Source organism: Dunckerocampus dactyliophorus, chromosome 1 (genome assembly GCF_027744805.1).
Source record: "Dunckerocampus dactyliophorus isolate RoL2022-P2 chromosome 1, RoL_Ddac_1.1, whole genome shotgun sequence".
Taxonomy (NCBI): Eukaryota; Metazoa; Chordata; class Actinopteri; order Syngnathiformes; family Syngnathidae; genus Dunckerocampus; species Dunckerocampus dactyliophorus.
Window position 1 is genome coordinate 27,897,012 of NC_072819.1, and position 21,428 is coordinate 27,918,439.

The following is a 21,428-nucleotide window of genomic DNA, read 5'->3' on the forward strand; positions in this document are numbered from 1 at the left end:
GCACCATAGTATATGATGGAAATTAAATTGATCAATTTCAGGGTCCAATTATTACCATCATAAATAATTTAACTATATAGGCAACACTCTTAAAGTCAGTGATTCTTAACTGATGGGTCAGTGGGTCGCCAGTCATTGCCAAAAAAAAATTGTGACTTGATGTCCGTGAATGCGCCTCACATCTGTGTGATTTTTGCTTATTATGCGAGTGGTGTACTGTGTTTAAGCCTCAACGGGAGGGTAAAGACCTTGGGTTTGAACTTAATGTGCCGTCTATCCGAAACACAGCTAGATTGCTAGATATTTGCTGGAGAAGAGCGCACCATAAAGAGACAAGCATCTCACTGCTCCAGCTCTCATTGTGTTGCATGGGGGAATTCTGCCCACAGTGGAGACTCCCAGGTACAGTATGACGAGACTGTGAGGCGTTTCATGCCCAGTTCGATCTATTGACCCAGGCAGAGGGGTGGTCTACAGAAGAAATGACTGTCCGTCTTCTTCCGCTTATCCGACGTCGGGTAGCAGAGGCAGCAGCCTAAGCAGGGAAGCCCAGACTTCCCTCTTTCCAACTACTTAGTCCAGCTCGTCCCAGCGGATCCCGAGGCGTTCCCAGGCCAGTTGAGAGACATCGTCTCACCAATGTGTCCTGGGTCTTCCCCGAGGCCTCCTACCAGTTGGACGTGCCCTGAACACCTCCCCAGGGAGGCGTCCGGGAGGCATCCTGACAAGATGCCCAAGCCACCTCATTCGGCTCCTCTCAATGCGTAGGAGCAGCGGTTCTACTTCGAGCTTCTCCCGGATGACAGCTTCTCACCTGATCTCTAAGGGAGAGAGCCCAGTCACCCTACTGAGAAAACTCATTTCGGCTGCTTGTACAGTACTCGCAATCTTGCCCTTTTGGTCACTACCCAAAGCTCAAGACCATAGGTGAGGGTAGGAACGAAGATCGACTGGTAAATTGAGAGCTTTGCCTTTCGGCTCACCTCCCTCTTCACCACATGCACCGATGCAGAGTCCGCATCACTGCAGACGCCACACCAATCCGCCTGTCGATCTCGTGTTTCTTCTTCCCTCACTCGTGAACATGCCCCCGAGGTACTTAAACTCCACCTTCGTTGCATGATCTCGGTGGCTTTTGTGTTTGTGGGCCTTTGAGTTCCACTATGTTGAAATTCATTACATCTCACTTGCTTCAAGACACAGCTTACCTACACAGCATATCCTTGTTGATTGAGTGACAGATCTTTTGTACCTTTCTTGGTTTTTGGCAGGTACTCAAAGCGTGATTGGCCACATCAGAGCTAAGTGTTCATGCTCTTCAGTCCACGGATAAAGAACTGCAGCTTCTCTTGCGCCTCAACAGTCAACATTGTTAAGCCGTTCTCTGAAGAGAGTAATTCGTAATGATTTTAAAGCTGTATTTGGGTCATGTCAACATTCAGAAACATGGAGATGCTTATTTTTTCCTTTCTTTGTCTTAAACAGTGTTTATTTCTGATATGTTCATGCTCATCCTTCGGCTGTCTCATTAGCAATTTATGGACTGGGCCTCAGCTCACGCCATCCAACCTGACCACATGCTGAGGGACTATATGTACTGTTCAACTGCATCGTTCTTGTGCAATATATTACATGTAATATATTGCTGCACTTTCATCGAAAATGTTCTTTGGTCACAGGAAAATCGGCACATGTGTTGACAAAACTTTTTTCGAAATTTAAGTGTGCCTCTTAATTGTTGACATTGTTCTGTATTTGTCAGATTGTATTAGCTTTTCCTAGATGACAGACATTTAATGCGAGTTAGAAAACTGTCCCTTTAAGAACAACTCCTTGATGCTCTGCTTTGACCTTTACTCTGTTATGGAAGATACACTTCATATTTAGTAAGTGTTTTTTTTTTTTTTTTTAATGCAAATCATTATGCAATGACTGAGGGTACATTAATTCAAGAAAGCTTGCACTGTCTTAAGTCGTACTGCCGGATGCGGTTATCCTTTTAATTAGCTAACATTCACAGCAGTTTGCTATAAAGGCACAGTGAAGCTTACAGGAAACATTAAAAGGAAAATGTTTTTATAAAACCCACAAACTGTAATAAATCTGTTTACAAACAAATTTGACTCCGTCCTTGTTTGCTGTTTACTGTGAACACTGAATGGTTTGCTTGCGGAACTGTCACTGTAGTTTCATGTTTCAGACACAAGGTGGCAGTTTTAATTTGATGTTCTAGTCACTGTCAGCGGTGACTAATATATCTCTCATACACGAGATGACAAATGTTTTTTTGTGAAGCACCTGGGCTACATGAATACATCTTTATCCTGTGTGTTGTGCAATGTGACTTGGCACTGTTTGCACTTACAGGCCTCACTATTAAATACAGTGGAACCGCGAGTCAAGGCAAACAACTCGTCGGGTTTTTGGATGAACTCCAAGTTCTAATTTCAAAGACTGGATAAATTTGGTCCAGTCGTATCGGCATCATAAAAACTAAATCCACAGTCAACATTGTCATCCAAGTATAAAGATAAGTTCATCACTTTAAAGCCAAAGTAAAACTACTCACCCTTTTGAAGAAAGCAGACAGACGCATAATAGACATATACAGTATGTGTCACTGTTTTTTTTTCTATTGTTGAAATCGGTATATGTTGAGTGCGTGTTGGCAGGCTGCATAACAACAGTGTACGTCTTAAAAGGACAAATGAATTATATATTAGCATGCTAAATGCACACCCCCTTGCTAGCACATTGATTTTTTTACCACTATGTTTGTGCATGCAACTGTTGAAGCACAATTATATTGTATCAGGATACAAGTGTAAATGGTTGTCTTCAAAGCGTCACACACAATCACACATACAGTCCACGTCGCGCTAGGGAGCTATAGGAGGTACAGTATATACAAGCAGAAAAGCATGGAGCCAGGACAAGGATACGTTGCCATGGTGACCCAGGCCAAATGACGATATCTAAGACCCCCTGTTCCTTGACCCGAGGTGGGTGGGGACAGTATAAGGATGATTCTAAGCTTATAGTTGGCAGACTCCTTTGGAAGGAGCCATGAGAAGTTGAGATGTCTCCCTTTTTGGGACGACCGCCTGAAATTGTATCCTTCTTCCTTCCTTCCTTTGGTTTGGGCGGTGTTGGGGAGTGGGACTGTGGGGCCCCCGTCCTTCCTGCTTCGCTGCCCCAGTTCACATACAGGATTTTAGGGGGAGGTCCACGGTCGGGGCGTGGCGGGGGTGTGGGGTTGCCTTGTGGCGCCTCCTTTGCCCCTGACATGCCTCAGACTCAGCCGCCCCTCAATTTTAATCACACAATAGACACTTAGGGTTTGGGGGGGCTGGGCAGGTGAGGGGCCCACCATACCTCAGCTGTGCCCCAATTTTAATTGCCTCGTTAGCTGTCACTCACATACATCCCTACCATATACATACACACATGTGCACTCCTCAGGCACATACAGTAGAGGTCAGCCCTCCAGAGCTGTCTTCTTTTATTTTTTAATTGCATAATAGACACAATCCCATCTCATCATATAAACGGGTGGAGCGGGCTGGATCGGGGCGCCTCCTGCCTTTTCCGTGGGCGCGGTGGCTCATTCGGGTGACCTGGCTTGTGGGGCTTTTTCGTCTGGCTTGCCTGCCCTTCCCGGGGCCGGTTGATACCGGGGCTTACGCCAGGGGTGCAGTTTGCGTTGCTTCCTTTTGACTAACCTCAGCCGTGGGCATTTCTGTGCACTTTGAGGTGGGTCTGGCAGTCTCCGGAGGGCGGGGTCCGTGCTCCTGGCGGTGTGCATGCTGCCATAGTGGGCTAGGCTGTAGGGCCTGGTCTCCCTCGCAGGGACCGTGGGCCTGGGTGGCGGGTGCCGTGTGGGGAGTGTACGCCTTGGGGCTGGGTCTGCCGGGCGCTTGTTGCCGCTTGTGCTTTTCTTGGATATTTTCCGTGTCTTTGCCTTTCCCCATTCATGCTCCCTAGCGGTCCGCGTTCCCTCCTCGGGATTTGGGTCGTGGCTCTGGGACGTAGGGGGCTCCTACTCCGCTGTGCCTCGGGTGTCCTGCGCGGGGTGTTGCGACATGGTTTCTAGGTGTCGGGCGGGGGGTGACCATGGTGTGTGTGGGTGTGTGAGAGTGCTTTTATTTATTTATTTTATTTTATACTTTTTTTATGGGGGTACTCGGGTGCTTGATGTTCCACCTCTGCCGACTGGGCCTCCATGGGGTGGGGGGTCCATACTTCCTCTATCCCTCGGCAGGGCAGTCCCGTATCGGGAGCCGGCCGTGGGTTGGCCTGGGGCAGTCCGGGTCCCGCTCCCTGGGGGTGGCATGGGATGGCTGGTGCTCCCGACCATGGGCGAGCTCCTTTCCAGTCGGCGGGGGCAGCTCTGGGCCCGCTAGTGTGTGGCCCCTGGTGCACGTCTGCCCTTATCGGGTGTGGGGCAGAGCAAGGCTGAATCCCAATTCTACCGCTTACCCCTCGCTGACCCTGTATCCCTAGGTTTTGCACGTTCACGAGAATCAAGTGGTGTCCCAATTCTCCTTAAACTGAGGGTTAAGGGTTAAGTGCTAAGGGTTATATACCCCTTGAAAACGAGTGTGGTAACCGACCACACTTGAAACGAAGGGGAAGGCGGAGCTAAAACACTCGCTGAGAAGATGGAAGCATTGAGAAAACACATAAAAAAACACATAAATGTTAGTAATTACGCATAATTTTTACATGTTTTATTATATACAATATTCAATTATTTGCTACTCCACGTAAATATTGGTCATGTTTTGAATTGTTAGGTTTTGCTAGTTATACCTACTCGGCTCACACCAATAACTTCACTGCAGTCTACAGCATTTCATAAATGATTAGACAATGACTAGACAGAGATAGCGACCACATTAGCCTGTTAATTGTAAGTTGTATTTTAAAATCGCTCGCTAGCGAGTGGAATCTACATTACTGAACTGGCCGAGAGAGTGCCATGTTTGTGCCACCTTTGTCGGCCACGGCATGTGGCATCCCCGCTCTATACTCCGGTTCTCCCGAGCTCAGTGGCAGCGCGGAGGCTGCCCGGAGCATCCGCCTACAATGCACCTCGCCCGGCCATGGCAGGTGGCTCTCCCCGCTCCAGATTGTACAGTGACGTTGGCGTTTTCTAATCTAATCATTCATGTAACGTAGCACATCGTAGTGAAGTTTGTTTGCTGTGAATTATAGCCAACCTAGTCCACCAACAATTGTCATGGTTAAATATGTTTGTTGTATTCAGGAGGTGAGGTAAATAAAAGACGTAAACAACATGGCCATATGTGGACAGCACACCACATTAGCAAATAACCTTTGGGATTCAACGTTGTCCCATCTATTTTTTTTTACCATCACTCTATATATTTTTTTTGCCACACTATTACTATATTACTATTGTTACTGTATTTTAAATGACTTAATAGTTGTAGCCCATCAATCACGGATATGTGTCATTCCTGCAGGAGATGCTGAGACAACTGAGCCAACAGCACATAGCACTCCAGGACCTTTCAAAAGCTACAATCTCAGTATGGAAAAGTCAAATACAACAAATGCAATTGTGGACTTTCTTACAAAACAATCTGAGGACATCAACAACAGGAGGAGAGTGAGGCCAAAACCTTGAAATGATGCATGATAAGGTTTATACATTTGTTGATAAAGTTTGTTATATTGTTATTTCTATTTGATATGTATATTTGATACATTTTCTAATTTTATAAATGTTACAGTGCTGGTTGTAAGCTGTTATTTATTAGAGTTGTTTGTTGTTGTGCAATAATGTCATAGTTTGTAAAAATGCGGGCCTTTTATTTAAAAAAATTATTTAAAAAAAAAAAAGTTGTTGTGAGGTAGGCTATATAACATTGAAATAATGTAGAAATGTATGCAACTTACTTTATGGAAGGAAACATGTATTATGAACAATAATACAACTCATCTGCCTTTGATGATGTAATGAGAATCAAGTGGTTCTTAGTGGTTTCTTCCCCTTGGCCCAAGCGTTTAAGGGGTAGGGGAAGGGGTAGAATTGGGATTCAGCCTTACCTTAGTCCCCACTTAACCTAATATGCATATTTTTGGAATGTGGGAGGAAACTGGAATACCCGGAGAAAACCCACGCACACATGGGGAGACCGTGCAAACTTCACACAGAGATGTCCTAACAGAAATTCGAGTCCAGATCTTCGCGATCTCCTGACTGCGTGGCCAACATGCTAACCACTAGGCAGCCAGGCGGCCTCCTGTACCTGTACATACCTTAAATGTATGCCAATCATGTAGCGTTTGATATGGGTCCACCATCATGGTGACGTTTTTTCACCTATTGACGTCTCTTGGAAAGTGCAAACACCAGTTGATTCTTCCATTTCTAGCTTTTTTCAATTCGTCGTTTAATCTTTGGGTTGGCTTGAGGCCATCTAAAGATCAGTAGTGAGTGAGCAAAACATGTCAAAAATAGGTTTGAAAGCACAACAAATCCATTTCGACACATTAACCACTTGGCATGTTGGATGTAAGTAAGCTTGCACCCCTGCCAGTGGCCTTGTGTGCACACATCACAGCAACAGACTTGTCTTGCGCAACTATTTTCTTCATAATTACATTTTCTTCTTGACACAAAATAAATTAAAAACTAATTCCAGCAAGATTTCCAAATGCTAAATTGCAAGGTTTATTAGTAATGGAAATACAATGCACATTTGATTGACAATAATCCCTAGTTTATTGGGATTAATTGGTCGTAGACCCAACCATGACAAGTGAATTTCCACAAAGTAGGATTCCTTATTTATAAATGGAATATTTTTGTAGCTTTGACATACAAAAGTGGTTTACGATTTTCTAATTACAGTGTGAGAGACCGACTATGTATGTGATGAAGGAATTATGACTGTGTTCAGTTCTGACACAGAAGAGGAAGACTTTTGTGGTTTTAGTTCCCAGGTTTTCTGGTAGGCTACTACTGTTACACTCCTGATCAAAATCCTAAGACCAGTTGAAAAATTGCTAGAATTTGCATTTTACACATTTGGATCTTAATGAGGTTTTAGGTAGAACTACAATATGCAAAAGCAGGAAGGGGGAGTGAGACAAAAAGCATTTTGAAGAAGTCATTTATTGAAAACAACAATTAAACTGAAATAGGCTGTTTATCAGCTGATCAAAACTTTAAGACCATCGTTCAAAAAATAACAAAAAACTCTCCAAACCAGAACAAAAAATGTTCTCAGTAGGACTCAGTAATGAGTAGCTCCACCGTTCTTGTTAATCATTTCAAAAATTGGTTTGGGCATGCTTGATGCGAGTGTTTCCAGGAGGCTAGTGGGAACATTGCTCCAAGTGGTGAAGATGGCTTCACGAAGGGCATCAACTGTCAGGAACTGATGGCCATTTTTATAAACTTCCCTTGCCATCCATCTCCAAATGTTCTCTATGGGATTTAAATGAGGGGAACATGCAGGATAGTCCAAAAGAGTTATGTTATGTGTCCATTTAAAAAATCTCTCTGTGTAACGTATTTCTGTGCACTAAATATCCCATTTTATGACGTGGACACCTGTGGCTAATAGTCTGGTGAGGTTTATATACAGTATGTACAAAATGTTTTATCTCTCTAAATTTAATGGGTGCGGCTTATACACCAGAAATCAGGTTATGGGGCAATCGCTTTTTCACACAGGGCCATGTAGGTTTGGATTTTTTTCTCCTTTAATAATAAAAAGTTTCATTTAAAAACTGCATTTTGTGTTAAGTTGTGTTGTCATTGACTAATATTTACATTTGTTTGATGATCTGAAACAGTTAAGTGCGAAACCAGGAAGGGGGCAAACACTTTTTCACACCACTGTACATTTTTTAATGTTATTAGAGCCCTCTAGACATTAAAATAACATCCATATAGTCACCTTTACATTCATATTACCATACAGCATGATTTATTAAGTAATATGCTTCAAAAACCGTAGAAGATGCAAAATTCAGACCGTGACGTGGCGAGGGACGACTGTATTTTTTATCTTTCGCACATTTAGTGGTGCTGTGCCATGATCTAACAGTATTTTGTGTTTTTATAAATGTTTATTTTCATACGTTTCATACGATGTACTGTATATTGTTTGTAATATTAATAGAGTTAACCTGGCTAGTCTATAAAACAACCTCTAATGTGTTTACTAATTCATCTCTCCTGTCTTTCCTAGCTTTAACTACTGTGCCGTTTACTTTTATTAGCACTTTTAGCGCTTACTGTGGGGCTCTCATAAAGCAACAATGTGGCGTCAACTGACTTTATACTACCACCTTCATCATCCAGTTGTTTGGATGGTACATAGCTTGTAATTTGGCAAACAGTGTTTGTCATTGTCATGGCAACAATGGACTAGCCAGGACACCTCCCACACCTATTAAAGCCTTAAAAAACCCTCCGAACTATTTACATAACTGGCCTGTATATAAAGCAAACTACAGTGACATTGTCATTGTAGCAGCTAACACAAAGAACTATTTTTTTGGTGTCGTAGCGTAGTGCCTCACGCCACTTCAGAAAGCCATCCCACTCCAAAACAATGCGATGCGACACCAATCTGTATTGACTAGGAAACAAAACAAGCATATGAACAGCTACGAGTAGACAACCAAATTATCTGTAAAGTATTAGCCCACATTCCATGTTTTGTTTATACATGGCGAGATGGACTGTGTTGTGATATCATGCGCTATGTGCTGCATGTATCAGAATCAATATCATAGTCACTTACTCGATGGTCCAGCTGGTCTGGGGCGTCTTTTCCAGTTTATTTTGGGTAGGTGGAAGAAGGTTTCTATCCCTGCAGTGTTTGTTAGCGCTAACAATTCTTCGTTGTTATGCAATCTGTTGGCCCGATATCCTCTTTGCTATACACACGAAGCTTTTCCATTGATGGTAACACTCTATGCCAGTGGTCCCCAACCTTTTTTGACCCATGGACCAGCTTCCCGCGGGGGGGCGGGTTCGTACATTATAGCGATCTAATTTATCTTATTTATTATGTATTGTGTAAAACTAAGACATGAATAACATCAAATTAAAAGCACAAAATGAATGCCGACCCACCATCACCTGTTCAAGTTCCAGCCAAGAGAGATTATTACATGGCTGTTTGACGTGTGTGGTAAAAGGCAGTACGCTAGCATGAATTAACTTGAGACAAATGTGCACATTAGCACTCAATAAGTCATCAAAACTTACCTTTATGCATTCCCACATAGTATCAGCATTTGACACCAAATATGAGGTGAAAGAAAAATGGTAAAATACAGTAGTAGTCTATCTGTGCGGCATGAGATAAAGTTAGCATGACATGCGTCAAGTGAGACGGATGTAATAGAGAGAATCCGGCCATTTTTCAAAATAAAACATTAAAAAAAATGAAATAATGGAAATTATTTTTTCTTACTGTGCGGTCCGGTACCAAATGACCCAGGGGTTGGGTACCACTGCTCTATGCCACTCAGTGCAGCAGAAACACTCCATTTCTGTCGGCATGGCTTGGGAAGCTCCACAAAACCAAGTCATGCCTGTGTAATGACTTGCCCCCCCCATCTGCTACAAAGTTTCATGCTCTCTTCGTGAGGGCTCAGGGCTCTTCTTGCTAACACCTGTAGCTCATCCTCCGTATATTCAGGAGCAAAGAGATACTCATTTGTCCAAAAGTAGTTATTAGCGGCGGCTCTCATGAAGTCTGCCATGATTAGTAGTAGCAAACAGACACACGCTTGACATGCTGCTGTTATCGACGGAAGTTGTGCTAGTTCCTATCTATGGGCTATGTGAAATCAATGAAGCCAGGAAAGAAGCTCCAGTAGTGTTTAAAATGATCAAAATACGGCAAAATACTGTCAGAATTACATATTATCATGAACGTACCTGTTACTGCATGGTCACAGCATGTATATCAAACCGGAAAAAAAGCATCACCTCCATATGGTAAACATATCACAAATGAGTGAAGATTTCTTTTTCCTTGTGTAGATGCCTGATGTGCGTTACCTGAAGCCATGTCCTGTGTCAGACCATTCGATTGTCATTTCAAGGTGTCAAAAAGCTAATCAGAAGCTGTGCGACACAGCCGACAGATCATTGACAGTAAGTCAGCTAGTAATCACAATGTTGTATTTTTGATAGCTGCTTTACGGAAACATGACCTTTCCTGCTGGTGTACAAAGCGACTCGTTGTCTCTTCTACATTGTCTGTCTTTCTTGGTGAAAGTTCTTTTGGTCTGCATGGTGACTCTTATCTGCTCCAGATGGCCCCCATGAATGTGTCCATCTCGCTGTTTGTCAAGAAGTTTAACTGTTCCCTCGTTCCATTTGTTCTTCTTTGACCCTTCCTCTCCTAACTCACACCCACTCCCACCCTCCAAACTCACGCACACATAACCCCCTCCGTCATACTCACCCACCAGCTTCTACGTCAGCGGCAGTCACACAGCCGTATAAAAAGAGTGAGGGGCATAGAGGAGAAGCAGCATCTCTCTGGATTCCAAATCTACTAAGCTACTACTTCTGCTGCATCGTCCCCTCTTTCTCTGGATCTCTGAGTGGTTCCTGCAGCTTTCTCCAACACTTCCTTCACTCCTCCACTGCACACTTGTCCCAGCATGCAGCTCTTGGTGGTGTTCGCAGCTTTCGTGGGGGTTCTGATCAGTGTCAGAGCAGCTGCCGTGCTTCCTCTGGAGGACAGGAGCCCCATCCAGGGGTTGACCAGGGTGAGCAGAATTTGGTTTTTTTGTACTATCACTTATGTTTGTATTTTTGATGAGGCTAGTCTCCATAGTAAGACGAGGGAGAAAACTAATTTATTTGTGAAACTATTCTGCCTTTACACATTTTAAAACTTTATTGACACTATCAGAGACATTTTCATTTAACAGTGTTTTTATTGTTGTGGTTTGCACTGCATCATACTGAGAGTTGTTTCTAATGTTGTTGTCCAACAAAAAGCATGCATCTCCAAAATGAGCTAATTTGTAACATTTTATACAAAAAGTAAGAAAGAAAAAAAACATTTTTGGATTTGATTCAACCATGCTTTTTGTTGGACATTTTGGTTACTTTATTTCACTAGTTGAGCAAGACCCAATATTAAACTGCTCTCAGTATGAAGCAGAGCTGTTTTTTCGCTACTGCACATTACAACCACAATAATAAACACATTAAACAGAATTATAACATTATTTTATGAAATTTGTGGAGAAAAAAATATTAAACAAATAATAAGTTGAAATGAATACCTTACTGACAGTGTCATTCCAAACAGAATTTTTAAGGCAGGATTTAGATGGATGGACAGATTAAATAAATTAGTGTAGTTTTGCATAGCATAAAATGAGTTGTCACCATTAAAGTTTAAGGATACAACATATGGCAACATGTCTTTTTTCTATTTAATATATATTAAAATATATTGTCTTTAATTCAAGCAAATTGAAACATAAATGTTTTGCGTTACAGGACACGAGCAAACCGCGTAAAGAGCTGATCCTCAAGCTGGTATCCAGCCTGTTGGAGGGATCATTAGACACCAACATGCTCCCTGAGGAGACCTCACCCGAGGAGCTGGAGGAGCCGCTGGAGTCGCGCCTGGAGGAGAGGGCCATCTACAACAGGCTATCACTGCCTCAACGTGACCGCAAGGCGCCCTGTAAAAACTTCTTCTGGAAAACCTTCACCTCCTGCTAACAGTTTGAAAAAGTGCCCCATTTCTGATCCCTTCCCTTCATGAACTGTAGTGGACCTCAGCTGTGCACATCACCATCCACCTATCAGGCATGCATCATCAATGGACTGCACAGGACACACTATTTATGTACAATATGAATTTACGCATGTAACGTTTTTTTCAGGGGAAAAAATAAACCATATTAATATTTGGACGTGGTAACTGACATTTGCTATTCGACTTATTGTTCCCACCTGCTTTCAAAATTGAAGCGTGAATGCAAAATGTATGGCTTTACTAAGCTCCACTGACTTGAAGTTTTCAGGTTGGAAAGATATCGTCAAAAGTCAATGACATTTAGAATTACACAAAATATATAACAATTTCAACATTTTAATAAAGAATCCAAATGTAAAAGGTATTATGACCAAAAGGATCTATAAAGTGTATAAGAAAATCTCTAATCAAAAAGTGTCTTGTCTATATATTAAAAAGATAAGGGTATTGGGGATCAATAAGGAACCTCTGAATTCGTTGTCATCAAGGTCCACAGTCACTCGCTTAACCAGCTCCTGACAGCTGTCCTTATTAATTCACGGACACACAGCCACACGCTCCACTGACTGACCACAGGTCGTTAGGCGCTGGCGTAACAACGTAAATCCACCTCCAGTTTACGGAATGCTGTCACTTGCTTGCAGTAAAATGTAAGCTCACTGTAAAAGCAGTAGTTCAAGCACACGCTAAAGGAAAGCTGCTGGTGCATGTGGACAGATAATTAAACATTGCCTGTGCTGACCTCATCACCTTGCATTTCCATCCAGCAAACAGCCGCCATAGTAACACAATTACCACACAGTTCTTTACAGTCATGTATGAGCGCCGCTCGGCTAGGTCATTTGAATGTACTGTACATAGTATGCAGGTAAAACATGATGTTTGATCACATATGCTGTGTGTTTAATTGGAAATCCTGTCAAATACATTTAAAAACATATAAGCACTTTAATAGAACCATTTGTGCTGTGAAATTCTGCAGAATAAACCCTCTGGTATTTAATTGTTGTATAGTACTGGTTCTTGTAGACCCCAATGACAACACTTTGAGGGGAACCTGCTCACAATTCAGTCTAGTTACAGTATATACTCACTGGACACGTTAGGTACACCTGCACAATCTAACAACAGAAATGCATCAAAAATGCTATTTTTGAATTCACATTCAGTTACATGTATAAAAATGATAGTGTTCAGGGACAATAATGTGCTGGCAAGTCTCAAGGGACTTATGAAATAAGCAAACACGATCCACTCTATCCACATACAGAAAGTATTTATTCAGATGTGCACCAAAGTCTAATGCAGGGGTCACCAACGTGGTGCCCGCGGGGACCAGGTAGCCCCCCACGACCACATGGGGGCTACCTGGCTACCACCGCAAGCCTGCTTTTCAGTTTCAGTTCATGAAAGAACAGTAGAAAGAAATGCATTCTGAAATACAAAATGTGAGTTGTGGACACCAGCATTTTGTTAATGTTCTGGTAAAACAAGCATATTCGCTTTGTTTGGGTTGAAAATAAGCTCTGAAAATAAATGTTACAAAAATGAGTAGCTCTCGGCCATTTTCATTTTGTAAAAGTAGCTCTCACAAGGAAAAACGTTGGTGACCCCTGGTCTAGTGGATTCTAATCTAATTGATGATTGATGTACACCTGTGCCACCTATCCACAAAGTTACGGTACGTGGAAATCAGTGCTACAGTTTTATGTACCGTAGTCCTGCTAACTAACACACACAAAAACTGAGTCGAGAACTGATTTAGTGCTTGGTGTAGGTAACAATGCTTCATTTTGATTAGCACATTCAGAGAAGTAATAAAGTGCTGATTATTGTGGGTGTGGCTTGCAGTGGTAGATCATGCGCGTTATTGTAGGCCAGTGTTTGTAATTATCTGCCTCAGTCACTAGCGACACATCAAAGAATGACTGACAGTATGGAGAACATTATCGAATTCATGTTGAAGTGTTTAAAGTAATTAGCGCATGCGCATCATGGCAAGCCACACCCCTCTGTTATGACAGCAGACTGTGCCTGCACAGTGTAACATCCCCAAAGAGTCACACAGAGTCTGACAACTTTATTCTGAGCCGAACACGCCAACAGCAGTGCAATTCCTACACCACATACAGTATGTATCTCCAACTCGCAAACGCATCTCTTCGTTCATCCCTCATTCACTCCCCCATTCTCACTGTAATGCCGCGAGGTGCTTTCACGGACCCTCCGAACTCCAAACGTCACAACAGCATCTTTATTGTGCGTGTATGTGTAGTCTAAATAAACAGAAACGGGGGAAAACAATAAGAAGATATTCTTTTCACTCACTTCGTAAATTTTAATGTGGCGGTAGCATTTGCTGCATTTAAGTATGCTTGGAAATCACAGAAAATCCACTCAAAACGTGAATTCAAATTAAATTATATGGTGCCTTCGGCGCCATTGCTAAAGTGTGATTCAAATGTTTCGCTACTATTAAAGAGTCTAGTGTTAGGCTACATTTTTAGTGTTGTATCTTTTGGCTTGATGTCAATTTTCAGTTCATTTGGAACTGTTAATACATACAAATATATATAACCCTGTCATTTATCTTTCTGTTAATAAAATACAGTACAAATGGGCATATTTCAGACTTAACTGCAAATGACTAATCATTGAATTAATTTGAAAACTGTGATTAATCTGATTAAACAATTTAATGATTTGGCAGCCCTATTAAAAACACATTGAAAAATGCCCCATCAGATAGTACAGCCTGAGGAAAGGTCAACTCAGTGTATTTCAACTCCACTATTGGATCCCTTTTTTCATCACCCCCCCTTCAGAACAGGATGAATAAGAGCTAATGACTCAGAAATGTGCTTGTTTCACAGGTGCAAAGGTTGAGTTAACATTGTTCATGGCACTGACTGAATTATGACTGGTCGCAGTGATCTAATTCTTAGTGTTACTGTAGGCTCGCAAAGGGAAAAAAAAGCTCTTGCATGATCCATCTTGACTTTTCTTTTGTACGACTGCAAACTCCACAGTACCAGTCGTGAGACGGTGACTAACTATTCACAAGGGAAGTAATTATATGCTTTGGCTGCTGCTTTCTTTATTCTTCTTAACGATGCTGCGTGGATAAAAGACAGCCGTGGGATTATTCGATTACAATTCAATTATTTTCTTTCATGCAGACATGGATCAAACCATATCTGATTGGTACGCTTCTTTTTTTCCCCCCTCATGGCACTTGAGTGCTTGATTTAAAAAAAAAAAAAAAAGCAAAACTATCGCCACAAAGCTGGATAGTTCCCTCAGAAATTGTGTATATGTGTATAGATGTTCTTGCTGAGTCGACACACCAACAAAGTATTTTGGGGACTACACAGAGTCCCTTGCCACATAGCGGTTTCGAATTTTTCACGTTTTTTCAAGAATATATTAATTAATAAGTCATTATTGTTTCGTGGTTGACTACGGCCTATTATTAGTCATAAAATATGCAAGTTTAAGGAAAATGTACGTATGTTTGGCTAAATTCAGCATTTCAAGCATAAAAATTACAAAATGAACTCAAATACAAATATAAGAGAGAAGTCAGAAAATGCATTGAAAGACACATTGCGGTATGTAGTATTCTACCCTGGTCACTAGGTGTCAGCAATCTTACATTGATGAGACAATAGTCACCGCAGGAAGTACCAGTAGTAAAACAAAAAAAACAAGGAACTCTCCCAATGCTAACATGTGAGTTTATATTATGTCTCATTTTCTATTATTATGTCTAATATATTGGGTGATAAAAGTATAAATGTCATGTTCTGTGTCGCTCTGCTACCGCCTGCGTGCCTTGTGTTGCAGTACATGCTGTCCTGCAGAGGTGGAGCTGCTGGTTCACACCTGCAGCCAATTAGTGCCCGGCCTTCTTAAGCTGGTTGATGGCACCTGTGGCACCTTGTCCCCAGATTGTTCCTCGTTCTGCACCAGCAACCTGTGCCAGCCTACCTTGTTCTGCCCTGTGTAAATTAGCTTTCTGGTCTTGTTACTATTCCGTGTGTACAGATTGATCTCCTGCTTGGCAAATTCCAGCAGCGAGAAACTGAATATACCCCATCCACCACGATTCTCCAGGGAATCAGTTTCATGTGAGCAATTCCTCCACCATCAACAACCAGGTACATACACCTCAGACTCTGCTAGAATCGCTTGCTCACAGACAAAGCCGCCTCACGGGCCATAGCAGTCAGCATGGCCAAGCTCGCCACCCGCTCTTCGCTGCCCTTATTTTTTGACGGCAATACGTAAGGTTTTTAACCATCCCATTAGGGGTAGGGAGGCGGGGAGTCGATTATTGGATATCAGGCAGAAGGGACGGCCGTTGGCTGCTTTTTCCATAGACTTTAGAGTTTTGGCCGCGGAGAGCGGCTGCGATGACGTCGCCTTGCATGGAATTTTCCGCAGACCCTCAACATCTGTGTTAAAGATGAATTAGCAGTCTTGACAATCGCTTAAGAAAATGGGACCGTGAGGACGGCGAGGAGGAGGGATACCCTAGCCATGCGTTGATTCCTTAGTCGAGGCCGATCCCGGGGGCACGCAATGCAGGCAACGGCTTCAGGGACGTGACCATCACAGACCCATCCTCTTCATCTATGGAGGAGTCAATGCTGCTGGGAGGTCGTCTCCTCACCTCTTTTGAAAGGTCACACCGCCGCCGTCTCCGCCTGTGCCTCTATTGCGGCATGATGGATCACCAAATCGTCAAATGTCCTGACTGAAAGATCTCAATTACTTTCTTTAGATCTCGGCATGATGTCTAGCTTTCGAGGATTTTTTGGTTTACGTCACTTTGTCAGGCAGGTCCTATTTACAGTAAGTGATTTCTTGATTGCGAACAGGTGTGGCAGTAATCAGGCCTGGGTGTGGCTAGAGAAATATGTTTTACCTGGGGGGGGGGGGGGGGGGGGGGGGGGGGGGGGGGGGCAATCACTTTTTAACACAGGGCCAGATTTGGATTTTTTTCTCCCTTAATAATAAAAAGCTTCATTTAGAAACTGAATTTTGTGTTCAGTTGTGTTGTCACTGATCTGAAACATTTAAGTGTGACAAACATGCAAACAAATAAGAAATCAGCTTTTTCACTCCACTCTACATTATGACATTATATTCAATAAACTGTCTTATTTTTCAACTGCACACATAGGCTACTAATTTAAAATTTAGAGGGTTTTAGAGGGGTGGGATATCTGAGCAATACATGTGCGCGACACACGGCAAGTGCTCGTATGGTAAACTCCTGGCTGCTGCCATCATATTTCGAGCACTATCTGTCCCTACTGTCTATTATCTCCCACTCCTTGATGAGCTGATGAAACTGATGAGCACATGCTTTGTGGAAATGCCTTTTCCCCGATTTCACTGGACTGCAAAACTATCGTAGATCAAAAGTGCTGTTACCTCGAGGTAGTTATGGTTGCTTACTGCTGTCCAGTGGTCTCCTGTCGTTGCCTTTTCATACAGTTCCTGAATTCTTATGACGACAGCTTCCCTTGAAGGTGTTCTATATAATGGATCACCGGTGGCTATCTCTGAAGCCCCTTGTCCCCAACTATGTTGATGGGTCTGCAGTCTCTGGCAACCCATTCAGTAACTACATTATTTAACCTAGTTGTAGTCTTTTAGTTGTTAAGTCCGAGCCTGGTGCACTCCGCCAGTGTAGCTTGATCCCATGTTCTTAGCATCCTTGCTAACATTAGCAAATACATGCTTTGCCCGAAGGTGGTACTTCAGACTTGCTGTGCTTTGATTAAAAAGACAATTCAAAACCGCAATATGTACACAGACAAACGAAAGTGTCCCGAAAGCCGAGACGAGGAAATATGATGAAGCGTATGTGGCGCTTGGCTTCACTGTGACTATGGTGTTTACTGTGTCTAAAAATGTTGGCAGTGGACAGCATGAAGCCAAGTAAATTAAGGTGTCACTTAAAGACATTACACTCCAGTCACGCTAATAAGTTGCTTGAGGTTTTTCAGCGAAAACGTGCCAGATATTGTCAACAATCATCGCGCATTGTGAATTCTACCGGAATATGTTGAAGTTTGTTCATTTTATACATGCTGCTATTGGTGCACTTTACTTTTCCTGCTGGTTCTGTGCAATGGGAAATATGTTGGTAGATGTAACCTTCCAATTATTAATAGATAATGGAAGTAAATTCATGTGTTTCATGTTTATTTTAATAGTGGATCATTACAAATATAATTTGTTTTAGTAGTACACAGTGAGTAAAAAATAAAAATGTAGAGAAAAAATGATGCATAAAAAAATGTACACACTATTGATCACAAAAAAAGATGCATCGAGATGCAATGATAATTGTTTTATCATCGCATTGCAGGCCTCTTTAATCGCATCGAATTGTGAGGTGGCCAGAGGTTCCCACCCATAATAAGGATACAATGCAGAGGTGTACAATTTTATTGTGTTTTATTGTGACTATTGTGTTGTATGACTATATAAACATGGAACCTGCCATCAGAAACAAAAACAGCAGGAGAACATACGTAAGTTTCAGGAAAATATCAGTTGCCGACTAAAAAAGGGAGAAAAGATACATTTCAAGCATATCTTTCCCTTTGACAAATATCTTTTGCTTTTGTGACAACTGAAATATCTAAATAATTACACCACAACATAAATAAAACACAAAAGAGGTTTTTATTTATTTATTTATTTATTTATTTTTACATGAACATAACAATTTATTTAGAAATATAACACCATGAACTATTTACAATTTTCACATTTGGAAGTTAACTATGTGAGTTGGAACTGAACTATGTGTGTGCACGTGTGTGCATGTGTGTGTGCGCGTGCGTGCGTGTGCATGCGTTAAAATTTCCCTACAATGCATCATTGTTTTCATGCGGTGCACAATGTAACAGCTGCCTTTATAACAAAGGCTTCCTCTACCTGTGATGTGTGACAAAGTTGACAAAGTTTAGCTACTAACTTTAGCTATCATTGAATGTATAGCATCCTAGCATGACTGAATATTGTTATTGCCTGTGTCAGACTGCTTTTGTGTGTGCGGATGCGCTACAGGCACGTACGTAAATACCAGACAGCCATGAATGGCCAGTCATCTTATTTAGGCCGAACAACAATTTATGACAATTTTTATGCAGTTTAATTAATAAGTGTGAAAAATATCAACATTTTTTGTTCAATCCGATCTTTAAAACGTTATTGGTAACATATGCTAGCCGGCGGTGGTTTGAAAAAAATGTAATCTTGAGACATTTTGTGACATACAGCAGTTTTGAATACAATGTCAAGAAATTCCATACAAAATGGTTAGGAAAGAATAACTTCCTTGGCAGATAATGAGGAAGCCATCAGAAAGACAGACGTCATAGAAAATGTAACCTGTGATGCAGAAGAGTAACCTCAGACTTGAGACTGTTAACACGGCACAATTTGTGTTCGAAGTGCTGGCCACTGCAGACGTTATTCAGTGGAGCTCAAATAAGCGTGCACAGGAGCAACAACATCAATGCCCATGCCTGCAAGTCATACATTTTATTTGCGCCGCTTTTGATCTCAACAGCAGAGAAAGGACCCAGTGAGCTCGGAAAAGTGTCATTCAAACTTCACTGGGTCTTTGTGCGTTGGTGTTTCAAATGCACAAAGGCTTGTTTTGTTGAGGGCCCCAACAGGAGGAATAGAGACATCTTCAAACTAAGTGAACAAAACCACAACTGCATAATGTATATGCATAGATATGAACTTCTAACGCTACACATACAGTATACACTTGGGTGGATGAACAAATCCCTTGCTGTGCACTGACCATTTTAAAATTTTCCTTGATATACCAAGTCTTCTGACAAAATATCAATTTTACAATTTATTGCGCTGTTATCTCGCATGATAATTATCAATACGCCAGAATGAAACAGTACTTTCTCTGTTGTACAAGCGTGTGCAGTTGAATGACACGTTTGACTTTTTGATGCGATGTGAATCTCTTTATTCTACATTTTACTCTGTTACCATGTGACAAATGACAAAATGAGCTTCTTAGCGTTAGCTATCAGGAGGGCATGACAGTGTGAATGAAAATGAACATTTTGAGCAGATTTTGGCTTTTATAGCCTGTGGTCTTAAACTTTTGATCAGCTGATAAACAGCCTATTTCAGTTTAATTGTTGTTTTCAATAAACTTTTTCTAAATGCTTTTTGTCTCACTCCCCCTTCTTGTTTTGCATATTGTAGCTCCACTTAAAACCTCAGCAAGATCCAAATGTGCAAAATGCAAATTCTAGCAATTTTACAACTGGTCTTAAGATTTTGATCAGGAGTGTACTACATATCACTTGTCTACCACAAAATAGCGATCATTTATTTATTAATTCCTTTCTGAAAAAACGCGATAATTGAATGCCTGTGAATGTTAATAATTGATAATTGAACCGCGATATTGCGAGGGAGACCGTAACCGCGATAAGTGAGGGATGACTCTATATTGTATGTACTGTATGTCTTACAGTTTTTTGCTGGTACTAGTTTGCCGTAGTATTTTTTTTAGTTGTTAAACATTTTTGCTTCCTTTGGTTTTTGCATTTGAGTCCACCGTAATGCAAAACGCCCTGATTTCCTGTCCAGTACATTATACCGAGGATGTTTGAAAAATGAAGACATACATTACAGTATATATATTTTATCAGCATGTAGCGGTGTTTTACATCTTTTTCAGCCAGTCTCAATTACAAAGTTTTACTTGTGGTTTTTTTTGTGTGGTTTATGTCTATAACATTGAATTATTCTTAAGTCCAATACATAAATACATATTGCACTAAATGTTACTTTGTGAGGTGTGAGATAGTCTGTATTTCTGTGTGCTCACTGTAGAGCAATCATTTGTGTATTTTTGCTGATGATCACTCACCATCTCCATTTACCAGATATTGTTTCAGAGTCACATAATCAAGAATAGCTGTGATCGAAATGTTCTCTGAGTATCTGTGATGTGTTTCACCTTGAGAGTCCTCTTGTTTGGCCTCGGCAATGAGAATGTAGAGCTCGTTTCTCCCAGCAGAGCCAAATGGTGGCTGATGGCTTATTCAAGTGCACAATGTCCTCGCTAAAAGCTGACCATTACAGGACCCTGTGCACTCTTTCATTGCTACAGCCTCAGCCCACAAAATGAGCCGCCTCCCACAGGACAAAGTGGAATCCGAAAATGTTGGACACTGTGGGGACCCTTTTCAAACGTGGATGCCACTACTTTGACTCACGGTAAAACACGGGGTGTGAAAGATATTATTAATGATGACATTTAAAACATGTTAGAATGTCTCTGTAGGCAACAAGTGGTAATTTTCCTCAGTTAAATGTGAGATGACCCAATCAAGGGGTCCATAATGTTCTCTCAAAGACAACTGCATCTTTTCTTTGCTTGAATTGTACAAAAGTTTTGACTTGATTTGTCCCTCTGTAAAAGTTTGTCCATAGCTGTTGCAAACTATATGCTAACACTAACAGAAAGCCCTTTATTCAATAAAACCTGAAGTGGAGACACTCATCAACTAACTAGATCAACTAACTCTGCAGACCATGGTAGTGTTGACCACAGCCAAATGTCTTTTG

At 41.6% G+C, this 21,428-nt stretch overlaps 2 protein-coding genes across 2 annotated transcripts in view; both read left to right on the top strand.

Annotated features, from left to right (window-relative positions):
* Positions 1-2,105, top strand: part of srm (spermidine synthase) — an 8,247-nt gene extending 6,142 nt beyond the window's left edge. The window contains exon 8 of the mRNA XM_054780631.1: positions 1,272-2,105. Within this exon, the coding sequence (XP_054636606.1) occupies positions 1,272-1,286 (15 nt within the window). The 3' untranslated portion in view covers positions 1,287-2,105. The remainder of the gene's footprint in view (positions 1-1,271) is intronic.
* Positions 2,106-10,515: 8,410 nt separating this feature from the next.
* sst7 (somatostatin family member 7) lies at positions 10,516-13,065 on the top strand. Its single transcript, XM_054783959.1, has 2 exons — positions 10,516-10,779; positions 11,525-13,065. Exons 1-2 carry the CDS (start codon positions 10,672-10,674, stop codon positions 11,750-11,752), a joined length of 336 nt encoding a protein of 111 aa, XP_054639934.1. The 5' UTR covers positions 10,516-10,671; the 3' UTR covers positions 11,753-13,065.
* The last annotated feature ends 8,363 nt before the right edge of the window (positions 13,066-21,428 follow it).

Excerpts from the sequence above, each read along its gene's own strand:
- sst7 (XM_054783959.1), top strand. The coding sequence starts at position 10,672 with ATGCAGCTCTTGGTGGTGTTCGCAGCTTTCGTGGGGGTTCTGATCAGT. Across the intron at positions 10,780-11,524 it reads CCATCCAGGGGTTGACCAGG|GACACGAGCAAACCGCGTAA; the intron begins GTGAGCAGAATT and ends TTTGCGTTACAG.